At 37.3% G+C, this 14,760-nt stretch overlaps 1 protein-coding gene across 2 annotated transcripts in view; it reads right to left on the bottom strand.

Annotated features, from left to right (window-relative positions):
• Positions 1 to 14,760, bottom strand: part of ipo11 (importin 11) — a 101,093-nt gene that overhangs the window by 55,470 nt on the left and 30,863 nt on the right. For both annotated transcript variants that reach the window (XM_035658377.1, XM_035658378.1), the window contains 2 exons: positions 13,274 to 13,379; positions 3,860 to 3,986 (listed from right to left, as the gene is read on the bottom strand). In XM_035658377.1, the coding sequence (XP_035514270.1) occupies positions 3,860 to 3,986; positions 13,274 to 13,379 (233 nt within the window). The remainder of the gene's footprint in view (positions 1 to 3,859; positions 3,987 to 13,273; positions 13,380 to 14,760) is intronic.

Below are 14,760 nucleotides of genomic sequence, written 5' to 3'. Positions count from 1 at the left end.
CTTCTGTTATGATTTGGCGCTATGCCATTGAAATGAATTTAACTGAACTAGTAAGCTGCAGAGCACAACCTATTATGCTCTAAATAATAGTGGCTAGAAAAATAATTCATATCAATCCTTGTTTTCTCTAAGTGCATATTTTTTTTACATCTTTAAATATGATAAACCCCTAGATTATATTTGTGCTGTTTTGGAAGATGTGTTTGTTAAATATTTTATTTTTCAGTTCATAAAGCATTAATATATCCATATTTGTAGCTTATTCTCTTAAAACACACACAGTGCTTCTCTTTTTAGACTACTTTTTATACTGTCCTACTTTTGATAATCAATTCACTTCAAAAGTAACTCCGCTTTCTGGGACTTACTTATTTTGCACCAGCACAAGCTAAGTAGTATTATGTGAAGTGACTTAAATGAAGTGATTTAAATAAGCAGCAAGCCTTCAAAAAACCTCCCAGAAGAACAATTACCACATCTTTAGTACAGACCTGTCACTACTGCAAAGGATGACAACAGCAAAGTTTCTGATTTCAGCTTTAAACTGCATACTTTTTATGACTAATTATGGTATGGTATGGTATGGTATGGTAATTATGGTACAGTAGAACTGAAAAGCAAACAGACTCCAAGGCTGTCATGATACTGTCTAAAACAAGCAACAATACCACAATAAGTATGATTTAACATGGTTTTGTCAAAGGAGTGCATGTCATCAATATTTAACACTTGCAACAACAGCACTGATTTCTCTTGTAGTGACTCAAATATTAGATATAAAAAAATACTGCAACTTTTACATGGAATATTGCATAAAACGTAGTCATTAAAAACACATTTGACTCATTTACATAGATTACATTATTTGCATAATTTGCACAGAATGATATTACATCTGTGTAACTCTTTAATATGTATATTTAACAGGCTATGGGTTTGGTAATGTCATCTCAACAAGGCACAAAGTTTCATATTCTCTCTAAGAACAGCAGCATGGCAGAAAACTGCCAATTTATTCAGAAAGGCACGAACACTATTTCATGTCATTATTAATCTATCAAATATATTTAAACTGACAAACAGACTTAACTGTCATCCAAACATGAAGATAAGTGAGACCACTGTAAAATGTACATTCAAGATGTGAAATTGCATAAAGTTGAATTTGAGACATAGTTGGATTTAGAGATGTACAAATTCCCCCCTTGAGTCTGCAAGATCATAAAATGCAGAATAATGTTTTAGTAATGCTGCATACATTACAAGCAACAAAAGGAGCATGTTGATGAACGAGACCCATCAGTTGCCATCAGTACTGGCCTTGTTGGCAATTCACACACTAATGAGAGAAACAGCATTACAACAAAGTGTAGAAGATAATAGATTGCTTGATGAAATACTCAGATGAGTCTCATAAAACACACACATAGAAACACACAATGTCTGACAATGACTGAGTAAAAACATTTGCTTCAAATCATTATTTAGTCTCAAATGATCTTTGAGGAATACTAAAAAACAGCAGGTTGAAAATGAATTTAAAAGTGATTGAAGGTTTAATCAGTGAAAATTACATTGAACCATCTCACTGAATCAAAACAAGCCAAAGAAAAGCTTCACTTCACTTACAGTTCTGTAAAAGGCAACACCAGAGCTCAAAAAATTGACAGGACAGTAAAACTGGTGTACGCAGCTATGTCCAGACAAACTGCATGCAACATAAATACACACACACACTTTTCCATCAGGAAAATAATTTAACAGGTGCTTTACTGGTATAAACAAATGGCAGTTATTACCTGGACCATAGATAAATACAGATGGCATCGATTAAAACAGCCCAGGAGCTGGTCAATGTTTCATTATGGCCTCACAGACACCAACACACAAAGGCAAATGACAAGGCAACACACAAGTATCATCTGGAAATTAGAATTAGTAGTAGATAACAGAGTAGATAAACAACAATAATTTGCACAAATTGTAGCTACAGCTGGCTTATCACTAACATCACTAGAAATAGAGAGTTATCTTATAGAACGCTTTTTAGACGAGAAAGAAATGATTAATGGTTAGTGTTGTGGATTTACCAGTGTGTCTTAGATAATTTAACAACAAAGTTAATCATTTGACCCTGATGGAAAGAATTACACTAAGGAAAAACATTTATGTTTGGCAAGCTGGGAATCCTGATGTAATATGGGTAAGGTAAAATTCTGATCTTAAAGAAGGCCTTTTATAATTCACTCCAATGTCATGTTTGCTACACCCTTTCCTTGCTGTGAGGTTGTGATCTTCAATTCCAGTAATAACTTGTGGTTTAAAACTGACATCAGTCATGACAGTGTATCTACCGTACAGTAACTAAAACCTTGATTGAGTGGGATTATTATGATGAATATAAAATCCATATTTTAAATGCTCCAAAGCCTTCCAGCCCTCGAGGAAAGTGAACAGAAATGGGACTAAAACATCACACATCACAGGAGCTATGATTGGTGAGCTGCTCGGTGATGTAAAGGCAAGCTTGTGTGAAGAAGAGACCACTGAAACTGTAAGAGCTATTATTCCCCTCATGAAACTTAAATTCAGATATGTGGCAGTAGATTATAAAAATTGTTTGTCTTGAATCTAATTTTACATATTAAATCTATAACTTTGGTTGGTTGGTTTGGTAGCAGACAGAGGGTCAAGTAATGATAAAGAAATGCATATATTTGTATATTTATACACAGTTGTATATACTTTTATATCTATGTGGCATCACTAGGGGTAAAAAATGAAGGTGAAATGGAAAAACGAACGGTGAATATAATTGCCCACATTCAAATGTGCTGAATAATTTTGAAATAAAAATCCAATTATATTCACATTGGGCTATTGACTATTATTACAATGCATAAGAGAGAACTGGCTAAATGTGCATAATGCTGTCTGCTAATCATTTACTATACAGCCCAAACAATGAAATGCAAGAGATGGGACCTGCCTCAGTTAATTGGTATCCATAGAAACAGGTGGCATCAGGCCCCACTGCAGTGTAAATGGATGTGTTTACTGTGTGCCTCCTTCCATCACATTAATATTATCAGAGCATGGTATTTGCGTAGGCTCTGTCTGACATGTATTACTATCTTAATTATATTATCATCCTAATTATATTATCATCACATTATATGTGCACTGCAACTATGAGGACTCCAATTAAACACGCATCTAAAAGTTCCGCCACAGAAAGATGGATTGTGAAGTAAGGGAGGAAATTAGACTAGAGCGATAGAACCCAGTTCCTCATTAGGTTTCAATCTAATGGTGAGATTATGTTGAATTGCATTGTAAATAATGCACTGAATTGTTTATATTCCTTCATATAAATTCCGTTGAAGGAAAACACATCAATCAGGCCCATGGCTCATGAAGCAAGAAACCCAGGGATGGCCAAATGTAATTTGAATTGAGGATGACTATGGCATAATAATAGCCACTTTTCCACAAATCGGTTCACACAGGGGTTTATTAAGGCCATGGCTGAATGAAAATGTTAATGAGTGAATAAAAGGTTTGGCTTTTTAATCAAAACTATTCTAACAAATTACCTCCATAAAAAAATACAAAAAAAACACCTCAAACAGTGTGTTGAGAAATCAGATGACAAAACCTTCCCACAATCCCTGACTAACTATGTTTGGCTTTGTGTAGAAAGTTGGCAGCCTAATAGCTGTGGTTCCATGCTGTTAAGCAGAGAACTGTGCACTTTCACTAACGGCCCATTTCAGTCATTACAAAATCAGTGTTTTCTGGGGAAGCTGTAAGCAGTTTACAAATGAAGACACTGACTTTGTGTCTGTAACTGCCTTACCACCAAGTCAGGATCCTGCATGAGGCTCAGGATGACCTCGTAGAGTAAAGGTCGAAGGTCGGATTTGAACTTGACAGAGATCCACTGTCCTATTAGCCAGATGACTCGCCGGCGAATCAACTTGTACCTGGAGAGGAATGGGGAAGAGAGGAGTTAGTTCTGGCTGCAAAGAAATACTTTAACAGACGTCTTCTCTGCACTCTTTATCCAATTCATAATTTAAAGAAATGAACCAGCTTATCTGTTCGATGTAGCCATTAAAAACAACAGGGCAAGCTATTCAGATGATGAAATTGGTGCTGTCATTGCTTATGGCTCATCTTAAAATTGCTTTTTATCAGTGGCTTATGTATGGTGGAGACTGCGGTATAATTTGTACTGAGGGAGAGAGCCCATATCACTGTCCTCTATGACGCATATCCAACTCGAACATTATGCCTAACTTAACCCGAACTCTGATCGTTGAGATTTCAGTGCGCATGTGTATGGTACTAGATTAGAGTCCTCAGAGAGACAGGGATAGTGGCACAGTTACACAGGATATTGGAAACCACAGTGGAATTTACACATAAAACTAATTCAAAACATGACCTAAGAGACAAACTTGAGAAACTGGGTGAAAAAAGTGTGTCTATTTGTTTAAATTAATGCATGCCACCAAAGCCTGAGGGACACAAGGACTGTGCAACTGACAAAACTAAATAAGGGAAATAGCCTAGCTCAAAAACTAGAATGATCACAAATTCACCAGGGCTACGTAGTGTGTGATATGAATTAAAATGTTCTGTGCCGCATGTCCCAAATGTGAGGCATTACATGTTGGGAACTGATGGTTTTTCAACAGTTGTATCGGGCAGGCAAGAAGTGTCCCTCGGCATCTGCCCTTGTTTGTATCCAAGGCAGAAACTGTGTCTGAGTACCGCCTTGACAGAAATGAGCGGATGGAGGGATGGAGGAACAGAGAGATGAGAGGATAAAGGATGGGGGGGGAGACACTTTTGTTGGCTTTTTGTCAAATATCCACAGGGAGCCAGAGACCACAGTCTGGGCCACCAGCCAGGAGATACTAAACAACAGCATGACTCAGGACTTGGAGAAGTGTCTCTGTGTGCATATGGGCATGCAAGAACATAGGAAAAAAAGGTTTGCTTGTATAAATACACACAAAAGCTTGTTTCTTTGTTTTGTTTTGATAATTAGTTTAATTGATTTCCACACACATTTTAAATAAATACGAATAGCATTTTGAAAACTAAAACTCAGCCTGTAGATTACCATCACTAACAACATTAAGCCATGTGAACCAAATTTCTCATCATCTTAAAAGCGCAAGATGGCACTTAGACACTTCTGGGGTAAACTTCTCAGAAGCAGTGGAGCATGCAAGGAGAATAAACTAGCATCCAATCACTTTCAAAGGCAAACAAAGACAGCCAGACCAATCTGATTTTCAACAAGCTTTTATGGAGACAGCAACATACGGGACGGTTCCAACATGATAGAGCAGGTACGGCAGTGCCAGTGGGCAACGGCCATGGGCATATTCCCAGTGCTCTCTATATTCAGGTTCCAAACAACAGCTTGGCCCCAAAATACTGGCAGTCAGATAACAAGATGGTGACATCAAGGATAAATAATCAAATTACAGATGAATATCTGTTGTCACACTAACACTCATACAGGCTAAATCTACAGGACACTTTTTGGTGTATTATTTAAGACAACAAATAATACTAAAAATATATATTTCACTTTTGATACATACTGCAATATTCAGCCATTGGCAAATATTTTATGTGAATTTAAATTTGAGCACACACAAAATAAATCCTGATAATTGTCAGCATTATTTCTGACAACATTAAAATCCATATGCTGATTATTATTCACTCATGGCATCTGCTGAAGTGGCTAAAAGATTAGAGTTTCCAACTCTGCATGTCATAAGAGTGGTGTGTGTGTGCATGTCTGTGACTGACAAACACAGAATATCTGCTTCAGCGAGGGAGACTATAGCTGACTGTTTATTATCAGCGTGCTGGAAAAGTGGAAGAAAAGGAAGGAAAAGGCGAATGGACAGACAGGTTGACAGAGGCATTTGTCTGTCAGTCAAAGGTTAGACATGACTCATCCAGGGTAAACTTTGCTTCCTCCACACAGCTGTCAGCAACCCTGCTCATCCTTCTGGCAAACACATGGGAAATCCATGTGAGCAAAATATGAACTAAATGAAAAGCAGAATCCCAATTCAGCGACACTGTTGCTTTGCTTCTATTCTGCACACATTTTTGCCATTTAGGGCAATGTGCTGTAAAATAGGTAGCTGGAAATGGTGCAAGCCCTGAGGCCCTTGTGTGATATTTATTTGTTTCATATTTAGGGTTTACATGAGCTTAAATAATATGGTTATTGCCACATTTCTGCAGTAATGTAATTGTTTAAATGTCATTTAAATGGAAAACCCAATATACTTAATCTGGATAAGGTAATTAAAGAAAAGCTTTTCAAACTGGATATAAAGAGTTTCCTTGAATAAATATTATTACCAGTGCATACCAAGTCATACCAAGTGCATCAAGAAATGTTTGTTTAAAATAAGACTTTGGCATTGGGTCAAAAGGTGTAGACCTGGTGTAAGGGTTTAATGACCAGATAGGTAAACATACTGTTTCCATAACACTTCTCTGTGCCCTTATTTAGACTATTGCTGCTTTTTTCATTTGCACTGTGAGCAACTGTCAGTATACTCACTAGGGTTTTTAAGTCTATTCAATTAACGGCGTCAACATGAGGTGAAAACCTTGCGAGTCACAAAGGGAGCAGATACAAGAGCAACAGTAGCAGGGTTCCTACTCTTCAGGACAATACAGGACAGGATGCTCACACAGTATAATTTATCGGTAGGCCTAATATTGATAACATTTAACCCTAGTTTTATCCTTCCTTTTTTAATGAAGCAGGGTTCATAATGAGGTGTCTCAGGTTTATTACTGTTGTGGCGCACTTGGCTGTTATCACCACAGCAGACTCTGTTGACTACAGTTTTTCTTTAACCTCAGTCCATAAATGACAATTCAAAACAAGTAGAATTTATTTTATCATTATCATTATCATTTTATAATCAATCTTCTCACCTATTTGTCTATTAAAGGAAGGACAAAGTTTGTGTTCGTTGCACATACAATTAACATTGCTGTGCATGTTTTTAAACCACAACAATAAATGTAAATTTGATCATTAAAAATAGGCTGTGTGTATGTACATATGAGTATCTACAGAATTTCCACTGGCTTCTCTGAGAATTCACATTTGGTGAACCTTCTTTTTAGTGTCATACCGTGCAGCTTAGCCTACCAAAAGTTTCATACAAAATACGCACCTAGGTTTATGTAAGCAATCTGAGTGAGGGGCTTAAATACAAATCAAATTTCAACATTCATGTGAAAAGTGTGATTTGTTCACATAGCTTGCAAATACAGCAACATTGAATTACCAATTCGGTGCTTCTTTATGCTCATAGCCCAAACATTTTACGTTTGTGAACATGCCAAACTCAATTACGTAGTACAGAGTATAAAGCCAACAAAAATCCATCCACAATGACAAATACAAGCAACAAGGGAAATTTAAGTCTAAGATAGCCAAAGCACAGAATCATTTTACAGCATCCTTTGGTCACCCAGGAGAGGCACCGACTTTTTTAACAAAACTCCACACAAAAAGGTCAAGCCACAAAAGGCAATGTCAAAATACCAAAGTGTTTCATAGCCGCCTTCTATGTTGGCAGAGTCTGACAGTCGAATGATAGAACACACTCTTAATCTGTATCTAACTGTCTGTCTAGATGACACAAAAGACTCCTCTGGCTATTCTGAGATGTCAATGTGAGTGATATCAAAGAGATAGTTTGGATCTTTTGAAGTGGGGTTGTATGAGGTTCTTATCTATGGTCAGCGTATTACTACAGTAAATGGCATTCAGCACAGCCCCAGGTTGGAGAAGCTGACAGGAGTATCGGCATGGAAGGTAAGCAACGGGCAGTAGCAAAACATACTTTAGCCACCTAAAAAAAAAAAAAAAATCAGTATCACTTTAAGTATACACTATATTTAGAATATTTTCAACACTTTACCTAGCTGTCAGACAGCCCATTCTAACAAGAAACTGAGGTTGTGATGTGAGTTGTGACTCCTTTGAGAAAGACAGTAATTTAACCTTGCATTCAACATGACAGCTGCCGGTCCACTGTGGCTTCCATCAGTTTGTAATATTGTATGAGTTCTGTGTTTTAAAGGGTTATTTCAGATTCACAAAGTCTAACTATTTAATTTTTTAATAGATCAGACTATCTTTACAATATTGAATTGCGTACCACCAGTTTTTTTGCACCTCATCATACCACATTGAATCACATTGTTTTGAATCGTATTGAATCAAATCACACTGCATTGCAATAGGGGTGAATTGTATCATATCACATTGAATATTTGTCTTCAGTGTATCGGATTGTTGGCAGTGCAGCAAGATGTGTATCACATCGGCCTCAACGATGGAGATGCACATCCCTATGTGTGCTTTAAGATGACTTGCTGTCATCTCTGTGCTCCCAGACATGATGACTCATCACAGGTATGACAACTGTTTTGGTTGAGGCAGAGAGAGCAGAAACACTGACAGAAAGTTACAAAAAGTGTGTATGTCGATAAGTGCGTAAGTATGATTGTGTTTGTGTAGTCATCATGCCAAAAAAGTGACAACCAACTATTTTTGAGTGTGCTTACTGGCAGCCCAAGGCTTAGCCACAGGTGTAAGTCACAAACAATCGTTTTGCTGACAGAACTGGTTATTAATATTTAGACTGTTGGTGCTTGGGGTTTGAGCTTAAATCAGTGAAATCTACAAGAGGCAAAAGGACACTAGTATATTAGAGACTCAATAGGGAAAAGATTACCAAATCTGCAAGCAAACAGCTTGTACATGCAGTGGATGACGCAGAGGCTAAGAATGATCTTGGGCTAAGCTTCTTGTGGACTATTCATTTAGAATTGCAAACACCTGCCTTATATGTGTGTGGTTATACTGTCCGGTCACTCAAAGTAAATCCAGATTCTAAAATATCAGAATGCTGAATTTTCAGTAGTCATGGTATAGGCACTAGGTTACTTTAAACAGCAAACGAGAGATGATACTAAGAATTTGAAATACTAAACTGCATCATACTGAGCAAATACTATTTAATTCAGCAAAGTATGTAGTCTGTACTCTTGATGAAAGGAAAAAGGACACCTTGACATCAAGCAGCCTGTCAACATAGAAGCTCCACAGAAAGTCGATGTCATGAAGTGCACCTGGCTCCCCATCTGAATATACAGTAGCCACAGGTTTTCTAAAATTCCACGATTCTCGATACCAATTCAGTGGAACTATATTATTGAAATGTTTTATTTAAATTATCAAAGAGGTATCATTTGTAATTTTTTTCAGAAGCTTAGCTAGAACAGACTTCGTTACAGCTTGATGCAAAGCGAACAAGAAAAACTTGCCACCCGTAGTAATATTGTATGATTGTTGATGAAGCGCTTGCAACACCGAAGAGTATCACAATTTCCCAGCTGATTCAGAACTAGGATTGATGAGCATAATCAGGATCAATAAAATCTAAATGATCCTCTACCCTAGGGAAACAGCATGGTAACTGACACAGACAAATTGGGGGCTGAAAGGCAAGCAGGAAATCTTGCAGGTGTGGGAGCAGATGGGTGCAGACTTCCAAATTCAAACCCCAGAGACTGCCAAGTACAACATGAATGTAGCTCTTCTAATGACACTGGTTTCCTAATAGAAACAGGCATCAATTTTAGATTTTTTTTTTTTTAATTTTACCGCTCCTTATTGGCATGTTAGTTGTAATGTTTAGTATTTTACTTTTTACTAATTCCATCACAATCACAGTATGTGCTAACCGGTTAGCAGGGGAAAACAGCAATAATGCAACAGAATGCTTATATTACCACAATACAAAAATTGTTCATATAAAGTAAACAGACTACTGACAAACAACCAATGGGCTAAATTTAACTCAACTCTCCCAACAAAGGGCTTCACCCCAGCGCACTCGAGAATTTGGAAGAAATACAAAACACAACAACAAGCACAAAGAGAATAACTACATATTAACGGTCACCTTGCAGCCAGAGGGGGGTGACTATGTAAGGAAACCAAAACGAACAATGATCAAAGAAAATATAAAGCCTGCCTGCACAAACTTAGTGGGTCATTCCTTGATATTTTCATACATTTGTCTAAATGGATTACAAAGAATAATCTTTATGTTCAAAAGAAATGATATTGCATTTTTTGTCTGGTATGTAAATTGCCTGTCCTGTGTTCTCCTTTGAGAAGAAAAACTTTGCATAAAGCAGTAACGTCAGTGTTCTATCATAGGCTGAGCAGACATGAACACACATCTTTTCCTGCACCTTAGCTTATTGAACGGGCCAAATAAACATTCACCAGGGAGAGTGCAATGCTAACGTCAGTCTGCAAACTGCATTGTTAATTTAGTATTAAACAGTAGGTATACATACCTACAAATATCACCTCAGTCCGCTTATATGCTGGTGTGGTCCTTATTTTTCAATAGCTATAACACGATGTCTGTTTTCTTTGTCTCTCATTCCCTCAGTGTAACACTGACACTAGCAGCCATCCAGCTGCTGTCAATCAAACAGACACTGACACAATCTTCAGCCAGCTGAGATGAAAAGCAGCGTTTTTGATATTTTCGCAAAGACCATTTTTCTGCCTTTTGATAATAAAACAACAACTAAAAATAGACTTTAAAAACATGTTGACAGTGTTATCGAACAGACAGAAACAGTATTGTTGAAAATGTATTATTGTGTGCCAGAAAGGATGATTTGAAGACTGCACATTTCCAGAATTTCTCTGAATGTACCAGAGCACAAAACACTTAAAAAATAAGCCAGCTGGCACAGGCCAAATTACTACAAAGTTTTTACAAAACTAGAATATAACAGTTATTATCAATCTACTTTAATGAACTTGAAAGCAACATCAGTAAAAAGGAACATCCACCTATAAAACATAAATAGTTGTGCAAAGCACTGATTGTCTGCATGGCCAACTTAATACCCAGGCATTACAGGTCCCTCGTTGCGTCACCGCCATAAAGTGTGACTGCTACTTCAAGCGTGGGCCACCACAGTATGGAAAGGGGATTTGTAACTTACTGGTCACTAAGTGAATATACTGTATATATAATGTCTTCCGCCCCCAGCATATCAAAGAAAACTGCAGTGCACACAGATAATTTCAAAGTGTATAAAAAGCAGCATATGGAGGGGAAATGGGGTGTGCTCCGACTGAGCTGAAAATTATGCTACTTTAAAAAATAAGTTGTTTGAAAACAAATACATGTGTCAGGTCTTTGAAAGGTAAAAGGTTGGAAGAAGTTGTGGGTTTGGTGTAAGCTCACTGGTTAAATTAGTTATTGGGGGATGGTACATTATATGTGTAGTGACTCTGAAAGCACTATGATCTCAAACACTTTCTATGATTGTGTTTTCATACAGTGATAAAGCATCTGCAGAAGTATATTCTTGTGACTAATGCATTCTCCCTGGGGGTTGAGAATGATATACAGGATGTTAAACCTGACGACATACTGACAAGCGTGAAGACAAGTACACTTAGGCACAACAAAAGTGCATGCAACCAAATCTGCGAACATATGCATGCTGACACACACACAAGGAAAAAAAAAAAAAAAGAAAAAGACACAAGCCTGATTGCAGTGAGGGACATCTTCAAAAGCATCCATGCTTTAATATCTATGCTGAATCTACATGCTCATTGCAGAAGCCTCTTTAAAAGACTGTGGGAAACTCTCAAATCTGACAGAGTCCTAGCACCCCAAAAGAGAAAAATCAATAGGAGTTTAAAAGTTTATCTGCTGTCATTTATATAACTAATCGTGGCTTTACTAAAAGTAAAACAAAATCCTCTTAGCACAAAGCAATAGGTTATCATCTTAGGACCTCTATGGTGTCTTAAAAAAGATTATTTGGCAGTTAAAGGATAAAGCTGGACTTTTTCACTAAAGGAGACCAAAACTGACAAGGAATTTATCCTGCAAACATCTATTAACCATTTAGCCACAAGCTGATATATCTGAGCCAAAAGGTTTTTTTTATTATTGTATTTGATTATTTATTTTATTTTTAGTTCCTAATAAATTACATATATTGTGTGTGTGGTGTGGATGTGGTGTTTGTGTGTGTGTGTGTTTGTCGTGTTTAGACAAGAAACAAAGTTAGCAAACAGAAGCAGATGTAGTGTTTGGCTGCCTCCCTGTGCCATTTGCTCAATTGGTTTTATTTATCAGGATATTCTTTTTATGTGCCCCTGAGGCCTGACTGACAACCCTAATTATTGTTTCTCCATGAGCTCTGTTTGTTCAAATACAAATAAAATCTAGTAAACCTTTGAATGTCTGAAGGAGAATATGAGTCATATAGTGAGGACATGAACTTAAAGCAAAAAAGGGCCCAGGTACAAAGTGGAGGGGTTATTTACACCTGCACTGTGTGGAAGAGGTGCCACAGTGACATCAGCACGCCTGCACTCCGACGTCAGCACCAACGTGAGCAGCCAACCTTTTGAGTGCTGCAGGCTTTTTGCTTTGATTGTCTTGTGTGGTTGTGGGTGTGTGTTCTTTGTTCTTTCTATCACTCTCACCACCTCGCCTCTGGCCACCCTCCCACTGCCCCACAACTTTTCAAATACATTCATCAATCAGCTCACTGTTCATTGTTCCAGCATCTGACTGACTGCAGACCCACAATGACGTTTGTAGAAATTGTATTATTGATTTTCCAGTTATTAACTAGCTGTATATTAACACCTCATGGATGCGACATATTTGACTGCTGCTTGTGGAGTGATTGTGCAAAAACACAGGTCAGTTTTTAATGTGACCATGACAGACATTGACTTAAAGCATCAGCTGGCTACTTATGAGCCTTCTGGCATGCATTGGAAACACTGACTGCTGAGCTGACTGTAATCAATAGCTGGACAGAGGTTAATAGTCAATTAGTTTGAGTTACACTGGCAGGAATGTTAACAATGGAGCCACTAATGCCTGAAAGTGAGTTCACATACAGTAAATCAGCCACTTTTAAAAAAGGACTGATTAGCTGCCTGAAGGTTCACTATTAAACGTGACATTAAAAAGCTTCAAATATTTGTATTAGATATTAATGTTATTTCGCCCAGCTAGAGCTGAGATTTTTTCTTGAGTAGTTTGTGTACTTTGTGATATTGTAAAACATAAAATAAAAATATGCTATACAGTAAACATGCTGAAAAAAAAATGTTCTCAGACAATACCTGTGATGGCTGACTTGCAGTTCTCCAAGAAGCTGATTCTTGAACCACTGGTCAAAGTCCACATTGTCAAACAGCTCATAGGCTGCCAGTCCCACTGCATTGTATACTGTGGACAAAACAACCACAATAATAGTCAGAAAATCATTATTGGTCATTGTTTTCACAACAGGACTGCAAATATTAACTTCTAAAAAGTGCAGTACAGAAATAGGTCCATTCAAATAAACAATAAAACCTGAGTCATCTATGTCATTGGCTACCTTTGAAAAAAGGAAATTACTGGATTTTATGTTTATGAATAGCTAACCGCTAGCTAGAATTCCTCCCAAAAGCTAAGCTGAATCTGTTAGTACGGTCCTTCAAATATGCAATCCAATCTTTGCCAACATAAAACACATTAAAAGTTATTTTAGGGGGCATTTGTCAGGAACAGAAGCAAAACAGAGCACTAAAAGGTGCTCTTCCGGCTAAAACTGGTGTAATAATGGCAAAAATGTAGAGGGCACTAAAAAGAAAACAGAAAAAAGATGATGTATGAGCAACATATAAAGGGACACAAACCATAGAAGTGAAAGAGATGTTTCATGTTACCATTTATATTTTATCTTTAAAAGTAATGAATTTTGAAATGGCAAAAAGAAGACATGGAGAGAGAAGGGAAAAGAACAAAGATGGAGAAGAAGGAGATTTAGAGAGAAACTGAAACTTTTTCCATTACTATAATTCTCTAGCATTATGCAAGGCTGGCACTGGGCACAAGTATACTAGGACAGTATGTCTTTCTGTGTGTGTGTGTGTGTGTGTGTGTGTGTGTGTGTGTGTGTGTTGTGTTTGTGTGTTGGGTGTGTGTGTGTGTTGTTGTGAGTGTGTGAGATAGAAAAGCTAAAGCAGAGAAAGCATTGGAGAAATATGATACACTGTAAAAACTTTTGGAGCAGCTAAACTCCTCTCAGATATACGTATATTCTCTCATTTATCATGACAAAAAGATGGATGATAGAAGGATAGCCAGAAAAGACTGATAGTCTAAAAGGTGCCTAAACAGTCACCTTGGTCCTTATCTCAAATACCAAAAAGTTGAGGCACTGGCATTTATAGGTTAATAAAACTGACAGGAAACTGGAAACTCTGAGGATAAATAACATGCATTTGTCTTTTGTTTGTGTTTATGGAGTCTTATATTTGTTGTTACTGACAGTTAAGCTTCCCTTTAAGGTAAAGTATAGTTATTTCCTGATATACAGCACTGCTAGATCAATCTGCCTCCCTAAAATGAGAAGTTCATACATTTTCAATTGTGTTTTTAGTGCCGCCATTTCAGAGGGCTAATGGTGCACTAAAACATACTTACTCAGTTCTAATGTACAATATTTCATAGAGGAAGGTAATTCTACTGCCAGTGCAGAATTAAAATGACAAATGTGGAACTGTTGCAGGGGCTGCAAAAATATATGAACACCTCATTGATGGCTGAAGCAACAAAAATG

This window comes from Morone saxatilis, unplaced genomic scaffold (assembly GCF_004916995.1).
Source record: "Morone saxatilis isolate NCDOM2014 unplaced genomic scaffold, NCSU_SB_2.0 Contig16, whole genome shotgun sequence".
NCBI classification, from domain to species: Eukaryota; Metazoa; Chordata; class Actinopteri; family Moronidae; genus Morone; species Morone saxatilis.
This window is presented reverse-complemented; position numbering and strand designations above follow the sequence as displayed.